This window comes from Eptatretus burgeri, unplaced genomic scaffold (genome assembly GCF_056783735.1).
Source record: "Eptatretus burgeri isolate ZD-2024b unplaced genomic scaffold, Ebu_testis_v1 Ebu_testis_scaffold_161, whole genome shotgun sequence".
In the NCBI taxonomy this organism is placed as follows: Eukaryota; Metazoa; Chordata; class Myxini; order Myxiniformes; family Myxinidae; genus Eptatretus; species Eptatretus burgeri.
The window spans coordinates 42,707-62,747 of NW_028222111.1; the positions used below are offsets into that span (position 1 = coordinate 42,707).

Sequence of the window (20,041 nt, forward strand, 5' to 3'; positions counted from 1 at the left end):
ATAACTCAGTGGCGTGAGGGTCGCTAATCGACCGTGAATGCCAATAACTCAACCACGTGACTTAGGCAACTCCATCGAATGAATACCGGTTACGTGATTTAATTCCCGGCAGACATGCCCTCGGTACATCTTGTTCAAACTGGATCACTTTACCGGATTAGATGCAGCCGAGCGTAACTGCTCAAGGACATACCGGCGAGGAAAACAGATCGTTGGGGGATAATGTCCTGGGTTTGCTCGGATACGGACCATGCAGGAACAATGAAGGAAAAGACGAAAATGAGCCGGGAACAGTTTTTCCACACAAGCATTTATTTACACTCAAGAGAGGAAAGCTATGTGGCACAGTGAATGAGGTTTATTATTATGTACAGCAGAGATAGCAAGGACTTTGTGGGGTGCGACAAAAAGTCAAGCAATTTACAAAAGCAGACTTATCCCATTTTATCTTCCACAATCTTAACTTATGCTACGACGGGCACCATCACACACACACACACACACACACACACACACACACACACACACACACACACACACACACACACACACACACACACACACACACACACGGAAGATTAGACAGCCAGAAGGAAAGAGAGCAGATGACGAACAGCCTCACAATACTTGGCACGGTCGGTCGACCAACGCAACCCAGGATACTTTGGGGGAGGGAGGAGGGAAAAATACTGGCATCAAAGGTGTAGGAGTGGGAGGTGTGGTGTGGTGCAATATAGGGGGTGCGGTGTGGTGCCATCAGAAACTGTGATTGTGAATCGGTGGGATGCTCCTTGGTGCGTCCAAAGGGGACAAGATAGAGGGGAAGGAAGAGAGAGAGGAGAGAAGATGCGCAAGGTAAAAGATTCTTCGCCAAGTCGTGCATAGGTATGTGAGTGTAGCGTGTACCTCCGTGGGACACTCAGCTTGAGCGATCCCACCTCAAGTGTCGGTGTGATATCTCATGCTTAATCACTTTGCCGGGGCTCATGGAAACGCATGCTCCACACTGGTCTCAGAAGGACATCTGTCACACACCACCCCGAGTGTAGATGCAGTGACGGCAGACGAGGAGCAGTGAAGAGAGTGTGGAGCAGAGAGGCGAAGGAGAGGGCAAGGCAAACAGAACAAGGTGAAGCAGGCAGGGGAAAAAAAAGAGCAGAGAGCAGATGGCTTCGCGATCCGCCTTTTATAAGCCCCGGGCGAAGGGTGGGGTGACGACCCGGAGCCCTGCACCGAACTCCAGGACCGCCCCCCACCGAACTCCAGGACCGCCTCCTGTGGCCTTAGAGACATGCGGTTTTGCAGAACCGAAAAAATATGATGACAGGAAAAAGCTTCCCATCTTCCTGTTTGTAAATAAGGAGTTTGTTTTTTCCTTACTTCTTATGAAGAATCCTGCTCTTTGTATCTTCATCATATGTATATTCTATGGCAAAACTGTTGTTGATTTTATTCACGTAAAATTATTTTATTTGCTAAAACCTCATTATCTCCACCAAGTGGATACTATTCTCCCTTTTGAGACTTGTATATTCTTGTAAATGTTGTAGGTTTATTGAAAATGACAAAATATACCCGAACTCATTCATATCATAGCCCAAGGTTCTATTCTCAGATGAACCACACACACCGTTCTTTAGAAATCCAATTCTAATTGGGACGTTAAATCGTGTACAACCTGGCATTGTAACCAACATTTCTGTATTTTTAGAATACAAAGCCATTTTATTTAAGCATGAGCATTTAAGGACATTTTATGCCACCCGTTGCTTCACAGACGGGAATACTAAGGGGGATGGAAAGAGATGGGAAAGAAGGGAGAGGAGGGGGGGCAAGGAAGGGGAGAGCAATGAAGGAGGGGAGAGCGAGAGGGGTGGGAAAGAGAGAGTGGAAGGGAGAGAGAGAGTGAGTGAGGTGGAAGAGAGCAAATAAGACTCGTTTCAACAAGATAAGAACAAATAAGACCAAAGTTGATCTTGCCGTGTGTGACATATAACCCCCCGGGAATCTTTGACTGGTCAAGGGTTAAACATGACCATCACCGCCGTGCCTCAACACAAAGCGCCATTTCCTGTGTGTTTTATATTTTACGGCGATGGTCCCGCTTCACACAGGAGCGACAAAGGTTTCATAGGCTTGAACTATGTCCTCCCGAAACAGATTGTATGGACAACCGACTGAAGTGGAACACAATGTCTGGTGAGATTGCCGGAACGGGAGGAAATAATTCAGTCATTGCTGCTGTTTTTACTTTTCATCTTGCTTCTTGATATTGGGGACTTTCCTCTGCTCTGGATTTTTGGAAGACCTGAAGATTGGAGGTTTAGATGTTGGAGTGAAATGAAAAACCAAGGTTGAGAAACATGGAAAGGATTCTGCCCTTCGGCACAGCAATGAGGAAAGCAATTTTAAATAAGTATAACAGTAAATCTCATTTTGTGCAGTGTTTGAAGTCCTTCTAGTGGAATCTTCAGGTGAGCTTGATAAGCTGGTCGTAGTGAAATATGTTTGAAAAAATGAAGGGGATTTACCATTGAAGATATCTTTGAGTTGATGAGGTCGAGAGAAGATTGTGGTCAGACATGTTTTGTAAGAATATTCAACGTTTATCCAGACGTTGGCAGCAGCTAAAAGGAAGGAGGAAAAAGTGAAAAATAACGTTGGTTTGTGAATGTGTTTGTACAGTAACGAAGTCACGCATGATGGTAGCTGCAGTGAACACAGGGTCAATGGCTGCAGATCCCTTCATGTGTGACAGACATGATTGGAATTGATTGTGAAGATCAGGGAGAGACCTCACCTGCCAGATGTATACACTTCAGTTATTAAAATCTCTTCACTCAACATTATCAAGTTATTGCCGTGAAAAAGAAGTGACAGATTGAAAATCTTGGACTCAAAAAGTGTGTCAGGTATTAAATAAAGTCCTTCAAGTGTGAATAGTACCTGAAGTTCTGGGGACTGTATTTTAATTTGAAACAACTTGGATTCGCCATCTCGAATAGCTTGATATTACGTCTCGTATTCCTGGAGCACTTAAAATTGGGAATGATGGATTCACTGCCAAAAAGTGCATCTTCTTCCCCAGCGGCCATTACTCTGACTTCGTCCTCTGCACACACATCAACAGAAGGATGTCATAAACACTCAACAGCACTGTCATCATAATCTCAATCATTCTCATTGTCATGCCCTTCACCACAATCCTGAAATGGATTTCGATCTTTCTGTATATCTCTATCTCTCTCCCTCTTCCTGAACCATGATGAAATGTTTCGTGGAAGTCATCTTGAGTCACCCCAAGCTGATTGAAAGTGGGATTGTGAAAATTTGGTTTTCCAAACAATTTATTTTAATGATCATCCAGGTGTACACGATGACTTCTACATGGATACTTCAATAGTCATGTCGGACTTCCAACAATCGGAAGATTTGTTTGGTGCTTGTCTGGCCCTGAGTGCAGCAAAACATTAATCTGTTCTCATCACTTCTGACGCACAGAAAAAAAGAGAGCCGGTGCAGGTGAAGACCATGTAGTTTGGAATCATAAGTTTGGAATCATTTGTAAGGTAAGGTGAGGATCTTGGAAACTTACGTTCCAACCGATGTAATGGCTTCAAGTGAGAGGGAGCAGGAGGGAATCCCCACCGCTTCTGAGGACCCTTTGAAAAAGAACCGAAAAATGAAAGATTAAATGCATTGATGTCTTCATCAGTTTGATAACTCATTCAGAAAAGGGCACAGAAGGAAATGCAGCGATGGAACAGGTAATCAATGAAAAGGTGAATTTGGTGATATAATCCAATCAGAGGGAGTTACAGTTCTTGTTTTTTATCGTCCACAGCAATGATCTTCTGCATGAATACTTTTTTACATGCCTATAAGTTACCTTTCCCGCCAAATTATAATTACAATTATCTCCACATTTAAGGATATTTTTCTTTGAAGGAAACATTAAAAGCAATGTTGAAGATGATGAAGTGCAAAATTGTCTTTCAACTTAATGTCGAGATCTTGATGTTGGCTGTGTTTGCACCCAGTATGTTCACCCCAACTTCTCCAGAGTACAGAAGAGTGCTTACCTGTTTAAATTCCTGCACATGGTGTGGCCCCTCAACACCTTGCTGCCTCTGCAATGCATGCTCACAGTGAGGCCTCTGTTCCTGGTGGAACCACTCAACATCATACTGTGTTTGTTGTTGCTGCTGCAGCCAGTCATCACAGTGAGGCTTCTGTTCCTGGTGGAACCACTCAACATCATACTGTGTTTGTTGTGGCTGCTGCAGCCAGTCATCAAAGTGAAGCTTCTGTTCCTGGTGGAACCACTCAACATCATACTGTGTTTGTTGTGGCTGCTGCAGCCAGTCATCACAGTGAGGCTTCTGTTCCTCGTGGAACCACTCAACATCATACTGTGTTTGTTGTGGCTGCTGCAGCCAGTCATCACAGTGAGGCTTCTGTTCCTGGTGGAACCACTCAACATCATACTGTGTTTGTTGTGGCTGCTGCAGCCAGTCATCACAGTGAGGCATCTGTTCCTGGTGGAACCACTCAACATCATACTGTGTTTGTTGTGGCTGCTGCAGCCAGTCAACACAGTGAGGCTTCTGTTGCTGCTGATGTATGGTGCCAACACTGTGGGGTTTCTGTTCAACCAAAGCATTTTTCTTTGCTGCTTGCCTCTGTTTCTTCATTTGTTTTTTGGTGAAGAGCCTTTCCTTTTCTTTCAGCTGCTGTTCTTCTTGCTGCTTCAGCCATTGCTGCTCTTTCCAATTCTCCCACCACTCATGGGAATTCTGATCCCGTTCCTGCTGTCGATGCAGTTTACTACCGGCAATCTTTTGCACATTTTGTTTCTCTGTTACAGAAACACTTTCATCTTTGTCCTCAATGAAGACGCTTTCTTCTTTGTCCTCAATGAAGACGCTTTCTTCTTTCGCCTTAATGAAGACGCTTTCTTCTTTGTCCTCAATGAAGACGCTATTTTCTTTGTCGTCAATGAAGACGCTTTCTTCTTTGTCCTCAACGAAGACGCTTTCTTCTTTGTAGTCAATGAAGACGCTTTCTTCTTTTGCCTCAATGAAGATGCTTTCTTCTTTGTCCTCAATGAAGACGCTTTCTTCTTTGTCCTCAATGAAGACGCTTTCTTCTTTGTCCTCAATGAAGACGCTTTCTTCTTTGTCCTCAATGAAGACGCTTTCTTCTTTGTCCTCAATGAAGACGCTTTCTTCTTTGTCCTCAGTGAAGATGCTTTCTTCTTTGTCCTCAATGAAGACGCTTTCTTCTTTGTACTGAATGAAGACACTTTCTTCTTTGTCCTCAATGAAGACGCTTTCTTCTTTGTCCTCAATGAAGACGCTTTCTTCTTTGTCCTCAATGAAGACGCTTTCTTCTTTGTCCTCAATGAAGACGCTTTCTTCTTTGTCCTCAGTGAAGACGCTTTCTTCTTTGTCCTCAGTGAAGACGCTTTCTTCTTTGTCCTCAATGAAGACGCTTTCTTCTTTGTACTCAATGAAGACACTTTCTTCTTTGTCCTCAATGAAGACGCTTTCTTCTTTGTCCTCAATGAAGACGCTTTCTTCTTTGTCCTCAATGAAGACGCTTTCTTCTTTGTCCTCAATGAAGACGCTTTCTTCTTTGTCCTCAATGAAGACGCTTTCTTCTTTGTCCTCAATGAAGACGCTTTCTTCTTTGTCCTCAATGAAGACGCTTTCTTCTTTCTCCTCGACTATGACAGTTTCTTGTTCTTCCGCTTTGGTCTCACCAAATTTCTCAAAATGATTTTCATGTTCCTGATCCGTTGCCCTCTCTTCTTTTACTTGATTCATCTCCACTTCCTCTTTCTGCATGAAAGCATCTTCCTCTCTTTTGCTTTTCTCTTCATCACTTTTCTTTTGTTCTTCCTGTTCATTTATTTTAATTTCCTCCCCCTTCTGTTTTAATTCTTCATCTATCTTCCTCTGCTTTTCCTCTCTTTGCTTTTGTGCTTTTTTCTTTTGGTTTTCCTTCCTTCTTTGCCGACGTGCTTTTTGTTTTTTCTGGTACACCTCTTCTGGATCTATTCTCTGCTTTTCTTCTTCTTCTTCTTCTTCTTCTTCTTCTTCCTCTTCCACTTCTTCTTCTTCTTCACTTTGACAAACCTCTCGTTTATGTATACGTACATCTTTTTTCCTTTCACAGACTTCTTGTTCCAGTTGATTTGCCTCTTGCTGTCTGCACATCAACTCTTCCTCTTTTATTTTCTCTGTCTGTAGAATTTGCTCTTGCTGCCTGCACCACTCCACTTTCTGCCTTTTCTCGACATTTTGTTTTCTTTCTCTAAGCTTTTCCTCTTCATGCTTTACCTCCTGCTCTTTTAATGGCATCATTTCTTTGAATTGTGTCTCCATTCCCTCTCTTTCACAAATCTCTTGCTCTACTCTCTCTTCAAGGTGCTCTCTCTTGAAAATTTCTTTTCGTTTTATCTCAGGCATGCTCTGTGTAAGCTCCTGATTCAGTGACTCCTCATTGAATTCCTGCATCTGTACAACTTCCTTTTGTTGAAGCTCCTTGAACAATGGCTGCTCTTTCTTTCCATTTTCTTTCTGTTCATGTTTCTGGACACATTGAAAACTGTAAGAAATAAAGACATTGCTTGTCAGTTCGAGAAAATGCATGACTTTGGAAGAGACAAAAAGCATGTTCCACACATGTTGTATTGTTTTGGGATATAAAACATTGATCCTGCAGGTGTAACTAACTTATGGTTAAAAGGATGGGTGTGGAATGATGAAATCAATAAATAAAACATACAAATACTTTATCAAGGAACTAAAAAAAGAGGTAAAAGACTTTATGAAGGTGAAAAGTTATGGAAGAAGAAGTAAATCTAATCTGATCTGACTTTGAGAAGCTCAAACTTCATCGTGAGTCGTTAAAGATTTCACTAAAAAAATTAACCCTGTCCATAATTGCAAATTAACTGAAAAAAATGACACAAAACACAGAAGATCTATTCATAGAGGTGGCAGGGTCGCCTCGCGGTACGCATGCTCATCTCTAAACTGTCTAACCTGGGATCAAATGCTGACCGAGTTATAAACTCATCCTGGTGTTTCACGGGCAGGGCGATTCAACAATGATCATCCTTCGGATGAACGTTAAAGTGGCAACGCTATTAATAGTGTTGTAACAACAACACTAATGCAAAGTGTTTTCACATACAATCAACAAGATATTTCATGGGCAAATTCAAATAAAATTCTCCATCATGCAAATACATTTTTATAAGTTCAGAAACGAGTCATAAAAAACTTTTCAAAATGTCAAAGGATGTAGGAATGGTCTGCCAAAAACTAATTAAACAGTTGATGTGGTCACAAGAAATTATCACATGAAACCATCCCGACATCAAGCCTGGTATTGGCTCAACAGTAAGAGTGGCTGGCTTAAGATCTTATAGTCCGGGAGCCAACCGATCAAAATTAAAAAAAAATTGCCCGGTCTGCTATAAAATTTTTGTGTTGATTTTCATAAAGAGACACCCTTTGAGTATATGAAAACCAATGTTGGCAATGGTGAAACTCTTGCGCAACAACACAGTCAACACTTTTATAGCCCCCTCTGATAACAAAATGTTGGCAAAAGCGAAGATGTAGGATGGGGGTAGGGTAATTCATATTGTCCTAAAATCATAACCACTAAACCTATATACACAAATGACCCTCATATTAAAGAGGAGTTCATTTCCTATATCACAATTGGTGTAGATTTAACCTACCTTCAATTGACAAGGTTATATGTCAAACAACAAAAGATTTATGTAACTCAGAAATGCTTGACTATCAATGGGGTCAGGAACAAGAACATACTTTTACATGCCATGGTTTTAAGGAAGATATAATTAGAAATGGATTAACACAATATTGTGACATGAAACATCCTCTTCAGAGGAAGAGTCACTCTCTGAAACAACTCCACCACATGAACCTCTCTGACGAAGGCATATGCATGTCACTCAGCAAGGCACAGCAGCCTTTTTGCATGAACATCGTTTCAGACATTTGGATAATTTGCACATGCAAGACACCGTTTTGTCTATGTTTGGCTTGGCTGGCTTAGACATGAGAATTGGGACCAGTTTTCCATTGATAAGGGTTCTGCCAAATGTTGTGGCTGGGGGAAGTGCTCGGTCACTGAGATGTGCATGTCTATACAGAAGCAATTGATACAATGCTCTTAAAACAAGGAAGTAAAACGCATCTTCTGTTGCTGGCAGTGACCTAAGGTCTAATTTTGAAGAGACAAACATATGCTGCCTGAGGGTATCCAAACAGCTGAACCCTTTTGGTCATACAGAGCAGTCCAGTATACTCTGGCCTCATCAATGACACATTCTGTTGCTGCCATTTCACTATCTCTTCCAAAATCAACAAGGTGGGGAAGGTTTCCTATCAGTCCCAGAGAAACCTGTGCCGCTCTTCTTTTCACAGGAACACAGGCATCATCCCAACTGACTGGAAGAGGGGCCTTGTTGTCCCTCTCTGGAAAGGGAAGGGTGATCGCCAAGACTGCAAAAACTACCGAGGGGTGACGCTGCTCTCAGTGCCGGGCAAGGTCTTTGCTCGGATAATTCTTGATAGGGTTTGCCACCATCTGCTTGAGCACCAGCGTCCAGAGCAGTCAGGCTTTACACCAAAGAGGTCAACGATTGACCGTATCCTTGCACTTCGTGTCCTCACCGAACGCAGACGAGAGTTTCGGCAGGGGGCTGCTTGCAGCCTATGTTGATCTCTGTAAAGCGTTCGATTCAGTGAATCGGGATGTCCTCTGGAGGATTCTTGGTCTTCGTGGGGTGCCACCGAAACTGATCGATCTGATGTCTGAACTCTACTCTGGTACTGAGAGTGCTGTGAAGTGTGGTGGTACCATCTCTGACTTATTTCCAGTTGTTACTGGAGTTCGTCAGGGATGTGTACTTGCCCCCACACTTTTCAGCACTTGTATGGACTGGATTCTAGGGAGGATGTCGGAGAGATCAAGTTGCGGTGCATCGTTTTGGCAATGTCAAGATCTCAGACCTTGATTTTGCAGATGATGCAGTCATCTTTGCGGAGACTTTAGACATCCTCTTGGGGGCCCTCGAGGTGCTGAATGAGGAGTCGGAGCCGTTGGGATTACGGATTTCTTGGGTCAAAACTAAGATCCAGGCTTTCGGTGACATCTTGGATGCTGCTGTCCTGTCTGTGTCTGTTTGTGGTGAGGATGTTGAGGTCGTGGAGAGATTCACTTACCTTGGCAGTGATATTCATGTCTCCGCAGGTTGTGAGCCGGAGGTCAATAGACGTCTGGGTCGGGCCTGGGGAGTCATGGATTCACTGGATCATGGGTGTGGCGCTGCCGGTACCTGTGCGGGAGGACGAAAGTCTGAGTCTTCAGGTCCTTGGTACTTCCAGTCTTGCTCTATGGGTGCGAGACTTGGACTTTGACCAAGGATCTGAGACGGAGACTTAATTCCTTTGGTACCAGGTCTCTTCGGAGAATCCTTGGCTATCGCTGGTCGGATTTTGTGTCCAACGAGCGGTTGCTGAGAGAGACTCGGATGAGATTTGTTACCTGCATAGTCCGTGAGCGTCAGCTGCGGCTGTATGGACATGTGGCTCGTTTTCCTGACGCTGATCCTGCTCACCAGATTCTCTCAGCGAGGGAGTCTCATGAGTGGGAGGCCAGTGGGCCGACCACGTGCCTCATGGTTGCAGCAGGTCGACCATCATCTCAAGGAGATGGGGATGGGCCTGGCATCTGCCTGGGGGATGGCCAGACGGAGGCCCCTGGAGTACCGGCGGAAAGTGGACGCAGCGACGCGCTGTTCTGGCACATGCTCCCATACCTGACCTGACCTCTTCTTTTCCCCTTCTGAATGGGTAGCTCACTGTGTCACATCCACACAACACATATGTGCACAGAAGTGTAGCTGCGACATCAAGAGGATTTTCTGGTACTTCTTGCTCAACACTTCTACCAGCTCATGAATAGGTACGTATTGGATTCTGCCTGTTGTATCCAGAGTTCTTGCAATGTGTTCAAGCAGCAGAAGTGATATATACACAGCATAATTATGTCTGTATCTGTTGCATGCACAACAGCTCGATGGTGATCAAGATATTCCACACAATACGCAAGATGAGCAATAATCCTTGTGTCTGCCTCTTCATGTTCTTCACAAGGTAAGTCCAGAACTGAACTTGATGCTGATGTGATGGAAAGAGTGTGACCTTTGTTTTCCATCATACTACCAAGAATGATGGTCACTCCATCCGGAATAGCTTCAGGACTCTCACAAAGGGAAGTGCCAATGAAGTTCTGAAGATTTCCTTTATTTCTTGGGTTTCTCATGAATAAATTCCAGTCCGGAATTTCTAGACTCTTGGATGGTGAGAATTGTCTTGCCTGGTCTGTCTGGTTTCTCCTCTGCTGCTCATCACCCTTCAAAGTATGGCTATCATCAAAATCATACTGATCACCAATGATGTTGACACAGTTGCACATTTCAGGTTTCAACTGCAGGATACACCTGCTTGCGAAGATACAGCTGGGGAAGTTCACCAAATGTTTTCGCACCCATTTTTTGGTATTTATTTACAAATGCCATTGTGTCTACCAGATAAACTGTGTATAGGTCACTCTGTGGTAATGATGGCAGCTGTAAAACAACATCCTGCTCAGCTTCAGCAATTAGCACTGCCACGAAATCAGACTCGTTGCCTTTGCGCATTACAACCCCTGTGCTAAGCGTGGATCAACCTCAAACAGGGATGATGGGTAGTCTGTCCACTCATGGGAAAAATGCAATCTGTCTTGTGACTGGGTCGGCATCTCGATAGAAACACAGCACACGTGTAGTTGCAGTCTCATCTTGATAGATCCTGATTAAACTCTGTTTCCTTGATGGGTTTGATTTCTTCTGTGAGGAGAAAGTTACCAGCTTCAGTGGTTCAATCTTAATAGAGACCACCTCTTCTGCTTTCATAATGGCTTCCATGCCCTTAGCTTGAGCATGGACCAAGTCTTTTGAAGCAGCCTTCTCACTAGTTGCTCTATTGAGCAGAACCACTTGGTTGTTACACTGGAATGGGTTTATCATCTGCTGGCATATCACTTTCTTGATCTCCTCAACATGCATATGTTCTTCTGTTGCCTGCTTCTGTGTTTCTCCATGATGAGTAGATTCCTGTTGGCCTAGATTAGCCATAGACTTTATGTTCTCTGATACAGCTGTGAGAAATGGTGCTGTTTTCACATATTTATCTCGAGCAGCTGGTGCCTGAGATATGCGTTTGAACAGAGATGTCTTCCCTTCATTGTTGTATGTCTGCTCCAGGGCCATGTCACTCCAAACACCATTGAATTTTCCTTTGGAAGAGTGAACTGTGAAGTACCCAACCTGGATCCAGCAAACCTTAACCGAACTGTGTTCGATAGAGTAAGAGGATTTTGGGGTGAGGGGAACTTTGGTTGACAAAAATGTTAATTTTCTCTTTAAAAATTGATAGAACTCAATCAAATTTGCTGTTTTAATTAGCCATGGATACCATGTTCATATCACATTAAGAGAAATTAGTATTCTAATGCAGCATCTGCCTATGATAAGAAAAGTTCTAAAGGCCATCTTCAAAAAACGTTATTTTTAAGGCATTTTTCACAAAATTATGTACTTTTACGAGGTTTACTTTCACAAAGGCAATTTTTTTTTGTCATTTTACAATGCACTGATTGAATTCTTACATTTAGTTCACATTTATTTTTCATGAATGTGATTTTTAAATTTTTTTAGAAATTTTATTGACAATTGCTGTTTTATCAAATTTTTCAAATCTTCCTCAAACAAAAACGGCCGCCAAAATTTTTCGCAAGAGCTTATGAATTGCCAACATTGGTTTTCATGAACTGCAAACATATATCTAAACATCCTGGGGGTGTAAAATTTTATAGCAGAGGCTGTAAGGTCCAACCCTAAAACAGCCTCGTACACAGGTTGGCTCCCAGACTATTAGGGTCTTGAGTTGAAGCCCATATGTTGAATTAACACCAGGTGGGTTGACTCAGCCTGTCACCCTTCCAAGGTCAGCAAAATGAGTACCAGCATGCTGGTAACAGGTGGCATTGCATCAGCAGCACAGGTGCACCCCCCAAAAAATGATGCAGCCCAACAGCCACAGCCTGCAAATAAATAAAAATAAAGAAAGAAAGAAATCCCGACATCTTTCTTTGAATCGTGGTCAGGTCAGGTCTGGGGGCATGTGTCGAAGCAGCACATCGCTGTGTCCACTTTCTGCCGGTGGACACAGTTCTGCCTCCATTTGACCATCCCCCTGGCAGATGCCTGGCCCATCCCCATCTCCTTGAAATGTCGATCTCCAGCATTCTTTGTGTAACCCCTGTATTTCTCCTCCACACCGACACTTTTACACCTCGACACTTTTTTGTCTCCACGACAACACCTCGAAGCTCAGACCCGAGAGTTCAATTATGGTTGTTCTCAATCCATCCTGCATCCATTTGCAATGACAGTGCATGTTGATTGTTTCCATGAATTAATGTGACTAATGGAAAGTTAAATCTCACACACACACACACACACACACACACACACACACACACACACACACACACACACACACACACACACACACACACACACCAAAATGATGTCGAGTGGGAGAGGCGGTGCACTTTTCTGCCTTTCTCTCGTCGGGGACTGATGGAACCGAAGATGGCGCCGAATAACATCTTTGCTCGGAGTGAAAACCACGCCAAGGGCAGCAGCTTTCGTAACAAACAGACCGAGCACCTGACACCTGTAGTCACACCATTCGACATGTATTTGCAATGCGGCCTCGGCCTGCAGCTGTGGTGGCTTTGGTGAGGCCAAAGGCTGCGCACATGGCGCAATGTTGCACCGATCGACATGCGATTGGGACGTGTCCTGGCCGTGCAGCTTGGAGGGCATCATCAACTCCATGGGAAGGCTCCGTTCAGTCACAGAGACTCAGGAGTGGAGAGGACGACCGGTGGTAGCAGCAGGTGCACACGCATTATACAACTTGGTTAGGTTATACATATCAGTTATAACTGATATAACAGTTATACAACTGTGACATCATACCTCACATAAAATAAAACAATATCAGGCAAAGGTGAATAAAAACCCCAAAAAACGATGATTTTGGTCGGGACGGACAGGTGGGCACGTGAATGTGCCATCGATGTTTGTTCATTCCATGGTCATGTTTCTGCACCTCCTCCACACTGTTCTCATCTCCATACACCCCAACACCACTCAAATCCCCAACCCCTTTCACTTTCATGCCTATCATTTGCACTTATTCTCAACAGATGCATCCTTTCCAGGTTCCTCCTGATGAACTTTGCACTTTACTTCTTTGGGTTCCTTCTTGGTCTTCAATTTCATGATGTTTGTACCATGTCCTGATGTTGTGTGGACTGTGATTCCCTGCTGAAGGAACTCTGGTCGCTTGGACATGTTGCTGCGTTTGAGCCTTGGGAGTAACTCCTGAAATCTATCTGTCTGGGTTCGTCTCAAAATCTTTGTTCGTCTCACATTTCTCTCATTGTTTTTTTCCATAATTCTCTTTATTCATTCAAATTCTCGCTTTTTCTTCTCTTTTCTCTTTTCATCTCTTTTCATCTTCTTTCTCAGGAGAAGTGAATTCTTCCAAAATTTCTCTGCATGGCTCACTTGGCTGTGCCTGGATGGGTGTGAGGGTCGTGGAGTCGTGGTTGAAACCCGAATCCTATCCAGGTTCCTCCTGATGACTCCATCTTTGCTCTTTACTTCTTCGAGTTCCTTCTTGGTCTTCCACTTCATTACAGCCTTAAACTTTCTCTTCTTCTTCAGCTCTGTCTCCCTTATTGTATGGTATGGCAGTGCGAACAGTTGTGGCTCAAGTCTTTCACAAATAGGATGACCAATCCTTTTGTTGACTGGCAGGAATTTGTAATTTGTTCAGGATACCGGCAATTATTCGCTATCTCTTTGCAAGAGACATGATGGGATCCTCAAGAACTACCAACACACCAAGCACTGGCAGATAGTCCTCCAACATCATGTCCTTTGGTGGGACGGCACACACATCAATGCAGCATCTATCATGCAAAACTTCAAGATGACCGTTCATATCTGGGTCAAGATTCCAACCCAGGCTAAACAACTCAGTGCAAGCACCTCAAAGCAATCCTTCAGCCCTGAAACCTCTAACCTTTGGGACAGGAAATAATGCAGAAGCAAAATGTGATCAAGATACGGCAGGGTGAGATCAATTTCCTGAAATTAATTCTATTTCTGTTGCAGGTGCATTTCATGTCATGACATTCCGAATGGATCATCAAACTCTTACTTACCCACGATGTTCAATGTCACCGCAACCCTTCCACTTTTTATGACATCTGCTGAACTTCTGCCTAGGTTGAAAATGATTGAAAAGTCAATTTCTTGTACATTCGTTGACGGAGAATAAAGATATATCCAAAACAAGATTTAAAAGGTGACTGGGAGGAAAATACAATTATTTACTTGAAACGCTTCCAAAAAGAGGTTTTCTTTGACATCTTTTGTGGTGATGAGTCGTTCACACCGACGTCTGTTGATCCAGGAGACTGATGAACAGTGACATCATCAGAACAAGGCGACCCATTCATCTTTGGTTCCCTGAAAAAGAACAGTTCTCTTCAATCCACAATCGAGTCCAAATGTACAAAATTGGTCATCATATAAATTCTCAACTCCAATGCCCCCTCCACTAAACTTCACATAAAATAAAACAATATCAGGAAAAGGTGAATAAAAACCCCCAAAAACGATGATTTTGCTCGAGACGGACAGGCAGGCACGTGGATGTGCCATCGATGTTTGTTCATTCCATGGTGATGTTTCTGCACCTCCTCCACACTGTTCTCATCTCCATACACCCCAACACCACTCAAACCCCCAACCCCCTTCACTTTCACAGTGATGTGTAAATAAACTGATTAATTTAATCAATGTGGTGTTCATTACGAGAAGGTTTGATGGGATAAATAGTCTCCTGAAAGTTCCTTGTATTGGATGACAGTGTTGGTGGTATTATTCCGATATAACATTGCACAAAGTACTTGTTGCTGTCTTTTGTTGTGGATCAAATACTTGCAAACAAATAAAAATATTTCAATCCGACTGGTTGAAGTGTTATTCCGTGAACAAGTCCCTCGTCAGATCAGGTACCACCTGATACCTATCATTTGCACTTATTCTCGACAGATGCATCCTCTCCAGGTTCCTGCTGATGACTCCATCTTTGCTCTTTACTTCTGTGGGTTACTTCTGGGTCTTTCATTTCATAATGTTTTTCCAATATCCTGATGCTGTGTGGATTGTGATTCCCTGCTGATGGAACTCTGGGAGCTTGTACATTTTGCTGTGTTTGAGCCTGCGGAGTTACTCCTGAAATCTATCTGTCTGGGTTCTTCCCGACATCTTTTTTACTCTCACATTTGTTTATCATTTAATTTTTTTTCCATAACTCTCTTTATTCATTCTAATTTTGGCTTTTTCTTCTCTTTGATCTTTTCATCTCTTTTTTATCTGTCTTTCTCAGAAGTGAATTCTTCCAAAATTTCTCTGCAAGGCTCACTTGGCTGTGCCTGGATGGGTTTGAGGGTAGTGGAGTCGTGGCTGAAACCCGAATCCTATCCAGGTTCCTCCTGATGACTCCATCTTTGCTCTTTACTTCTTCGAGTTCCTTCTTGGTCTTCCATTTCATTACAGCCTTAAACTTTCTCTTCTTCTTCAGCTCTGTCTCCCTTATTATGGGGCATGGCAGTGGGAACAGTTGTGGCTCAAGTCTTTCACAAATCGGATGACCAATCAGTTTGTTGACTGGCAGGAATTTGTAATTTGTTCAGGGTACCGGCAATTATTCGCAAGACACATGATGGGATCCTTAACAACCACCAACACACCAAGCACTGGCAGATAGTCCTCCAACGTCATGCCCTTTGGTGGGACGGCGCACACATCAATGCAGTGTCCATTATGCAAAACATCAGGATGACCATTCATATCTGGGTCGAGATTCCAACCCAGGCTAAACAACTCAGTGCAAACACCTCAAAGCAATCCTTCATCCCTGAAACCTCTAACCTGTGGTACAGGAAATATTGCAGAAGCAAAATATGATCAAGATACGACAGGGTTAGATCAATTTCCTGAAAGGAATTCCATTTCTGTTGCAGGTGCATTTCATGTCATGACATTCCGAAGGCATCATCAAACTCTTACTTACACATGATGTTCATTGTTACCGCAACCCTTCCACTTTTTAAGATATCTGCTGAACTTGTGCCTAGGGAGAAAAAGATTGAAAAGTCAATTTCTTGTACATTTGTTGAGGTTGAATAAAGATATATCCAAAACAAGTTAAAAAGGTGACTGGGAGGAAAATAAAATTATTTACTTGAAACGCTTCCAAACAGAGGTTTTCTTTGACATCTTTTGTGGTGATGACACGTTCACACCGATGTCTGTTGAACCAGGAAACTGATCAACACCGACTTCTTCTGAACCACGAGACTGATGAACAGTGACGTCATCAGATCCAGGTGACTCAATCATCTTTGGTTCCCTGAAAAAGAACAGATCTCTTCAATCTACAACAGAGTACAAATGTAAAAAAACTGGTCATCAGAAACATTCTCCATTTGAACAACTGACACGACAATGCCCCCTTCACCAAACATCACATAAAGTAAAACAACATCAGGCAAAGGTTTATAAAAGCAAACAAACAAACAAAAAAAAAACATGATATTAGTTGAGATGGGTGAACGAGTGAATGTGCAATCGATGTTCGTTCATATTCCATGAGCCAACAAACTTCATCCACTGGTGATGTTCCTGTACCTCCTCCACACGATCACACCACCCCTTCCTCCAACCACCAAGTGATCAGAAGTAAACTAGAGAGTTCATAGAACATCCACATCCATGCCGTCTTGAGAAAAAGGACAAAAGAAGGGTCTTTTCAAATTTTGCTTTGACTTCCCAAGCATGATCAATATTTCCCATGAGCAGGAATTTTTGCTGAATCTCGATATTTCACAATGCTGAGAGAGTGAGTGAGCTCATCAGATTTGATTGGTCGAGATGACGTCATATTTTGTCTAAGTTCTGCTAAACTGGAGGTTTTTGGAAGTGTCAAAAAGGCGATTTGTGTTCTCATGTTCAAGTCTCTAATTCAATTGAAATGATGTTTCAAAGGCTCGAGAAAATATATTTTTCATCAGTTTACCGTTGATACAGCGTCTTTTACACCACCTTATTGAACACATTTAATTACTTATTTGTACCTGTTGTTGGTGTCTATCATGACGTCACTGAAACAGGAAGTTTTCCATTTGGAATGATTTTCAATAATATTTTAATGACGTACAGATCTCACTCCTCCGTGTGGTCAGGATGAGATTTCGTTCAATTTGCAAATTTCAGAACCAAACCACTGCTAATCTGCAGGTTCATGTTCCGATTCGTGTTCTCGTGTTCAAAATAGAAAATTAAATAATACATTAAACCTCGTTCCTCGATCATCGACAGACAGAGTGAACCAATGGCTTCACCCTACTCCGCGCTTCCCTCATGGGGTGATGAACTGATGAATTCACTTGTTCAGGGTAATAACCCCCAAACCCCTTCCTCCAAGCAATTATCTGTACATGTATAAAGGTCTCAAAATCATGGAAAATAAATTGGTTTGATGTAAAAGTGAAAAGGTTTGAAGAGTTCTCAATTGGTCTGAAGTGTTAAAATGTTTTTTAAGAGGTCAAAGGGATCTAAAGGGTCAAATTTAAACTTTCAAGGTACACGATTGTCTTAAGATTCTTCAAATTATCTGAAGGGCAATCATCTAAAGGGTCTTAATACATGTAAAAATGGTCTCAAGGTCAAAGAGGTCGATTGGCTATTAAAAAGTGCGAAGGTCTCAAGGGTTCATAAGGGATCTGATTGGGTCTTTGGGGTCAAAGGGTCTCAGGGTTCTTAGGGGTCTTCCTTGCATCTTAGGGTAAACAGGGGTGTGAGTGTGTCATTCGGAGACACGTCATGGTTCCAATATTACCCCATTAATGGACAATCACCTTTTTATAGTACGTAATTGATGGAAAATCACCTTTATATAGTATATAATTAATGGACAATCACCTTTATATTGTATGTAATTGATAGACAATCACCTTTATATAGTACATAATTGATGGACAATCCCTTTTATATAGTACATGATTAATGGACAATCACCTTTATATAGTACGTAATTAATGGACATACTCACATTCAAATGATATGTAATTAATCGACGTCGAACTCACATTGCATTATTATATCATTTGTGGACATGTTCAGTTCCATTAGTACGTAATTAATAGACAAACCATACCCCCCCCTCCCACCTCCTCAGACTTTTCTCCCTGTGAACGATCATGTCCAGTTCGAATCATCGACAGTTCATCCGCTTGCACCACGTGACGTGCCGAAGACAACAAACAACTCCCCAATGACTCGGACAAGTAAGGATATATTTAGTACGTACGCAATTAAAATGCCTCATCGTTATACCCTCCCCACGTGAGGTTATCGTTCATCAATAAATAACTACCTTTGAGAAAGCACGAACGAGGTGACTCATGAACTGATAAAATTCACTCATAATGACGTAAAAAAAACCCTGTGACGAACCTTGGTTGCGTTTTCTTCTTAAAAAGACGCATCTTGGGAGGACAAGACCGTTTGTAGAACTATCCTGAAATAAAAACACGGAGCCGAACAAAACACGTCCACACGGCTCGATGTCCACTTCAGGAATGATCTTTCACAACCACGACCCCATTGTTACCACGTGATCGTTCTATTATCACCATGGGTTACCACATAGTGACGTCAGGCACAATCGTACTTCGACGAAGACATTTCAGCGTGATCATAATCTCAAATTATAAGGTTTCATCGGCGTTATTTATTAATTTTGAAATAAATAAATCGTTATTATTGTGGGGTGTTGTTTTTTGGGTTGGGTTAAGGGTGGCGGAAGGGACTTGAACTTAATTATATTTTAATCATAATCATAATAATAGTTATCTTTAATTTAAAATCCTTTCTTTAATTAATATATTGTAATTGTTTTCAGGATTTATTTAATTTCACCTCCTCCCCTCATACGTACAGCCACCAAACCCACCGGCACAACCTTAATGTGACGTAATCACCCTAGCGATCCGCCATGTTGGACCATCTGACTGTGACGTCACCACCCTTGCGATCCGCCATCTTAGAGCACCTGACTGTGACGTCACCACCCTTGCGATCCGCCATCTTGGATTACCAGCAAGCATCAACCAAAGGAAACGACACGTGGAATTGCATCATCGTTTTCACTTTATTAAAATGGTGGATTTTTTCCCTCTTTGTTGTTGAGTGAATCTTGTCAACAGGTCCAATTGTTTATCATGTTAATATATCAAAGATGATGTTCACTGTTTACAGAACAGTTCGTGTGATGGAGGGAAAGGTGACGGAGGAGCACAGAAAGAATACAGACTTCCAGTTCGAGTGAATTCACGAGGAATCTGTAACGTATGATTGTGACTTGTAATCGTGTTGTTGTTGTTGTAGTTGTAGTTGTAGTTGTAGTTGTTGTTGTTGTTGTTGTTGTTGTTATTGTTGTTATTGTTATTGTTGTAGTTGTTGTTTATCGGACGCGATTATTCGTCAGACACGAGTGAATTGTCATGACGTCAATAAACGCGCGTTGTCCGCTTCCGGCATCATGGAGTCCGCATGGGTTCGTTCCCGGCCCACAATGTGTCGTCTTGCTTCGCTGACTTCAACCTCCGTGAATCCTCTGAACTCAATCATTTCCTCAGGCCAGAGTTGATGGACACGTCGATGTCAGTGCGGCTGGACATGCGTTTCCAACAAAGTCCCGTTTTTATCGAGGTTAAAACACCAAGCGGCTGA

General features: G+C 42.6%; 1 protein-coding gene across 1 annotated transcript; it reads right to left on the reverse strand.

Annotated features, from left to right (window-relative positions):
* Positions 1–336: 336 nt before the first annotated feature.
* On the reverse strand, positions 337–18,901 carry LOC147007448 (uncharacterized). The gene is made up of 9 exons (XM_085867142.1): positions 18,764–18,901; positions 16,491–16,658; positions 16,320–16,379; positions 14,573–14,707; positions 14,401–14,460; positions 4,083–6,612; positions 3,596–3,662; positions 2,947–3,112; positions 337–2,627 (listed from the first exon to the last, which is right to left on the reverse strand). The coding sequence occupies exons 1-9, from the start codon at positions 18,793–18,795 to the stop codon at positions 2,600–2,602; spliced, it is 3,246 nt and encodes a 1,081-aa protein (XP_085723268.1). The 5' UTR covers positions 18,796–18,901; the 3' UTR covers positions 337–2,599.
* Positions 18,902–20,041: the final 1,140 nt, after the last annotated feature.

Excerpts from the sequence above, each read along its gene's own strand:
- LOC147007448 (XM_085867142.1), bottom strand. The coding sequence starts at position 18,795 with ATGCGTCTTTTTAAGAAGAAAACGCAACCAAG. Across the intron at positions 16,659-18,763 it reads AAGAAGAAAACGCAACCAAG|GGAACCAAAGATGATTGAGT; the intron begins GTTCGTCACAGG and ends GTTCTTTTTCAG. Across the intron at positions 14,708-16,319 it reads GGTAACAATGAACATCATGT|GGAACCAAAGATGAATGGGT; the intron begins GTAAGTAAGAGT and ends GTTCTTTTTCAG.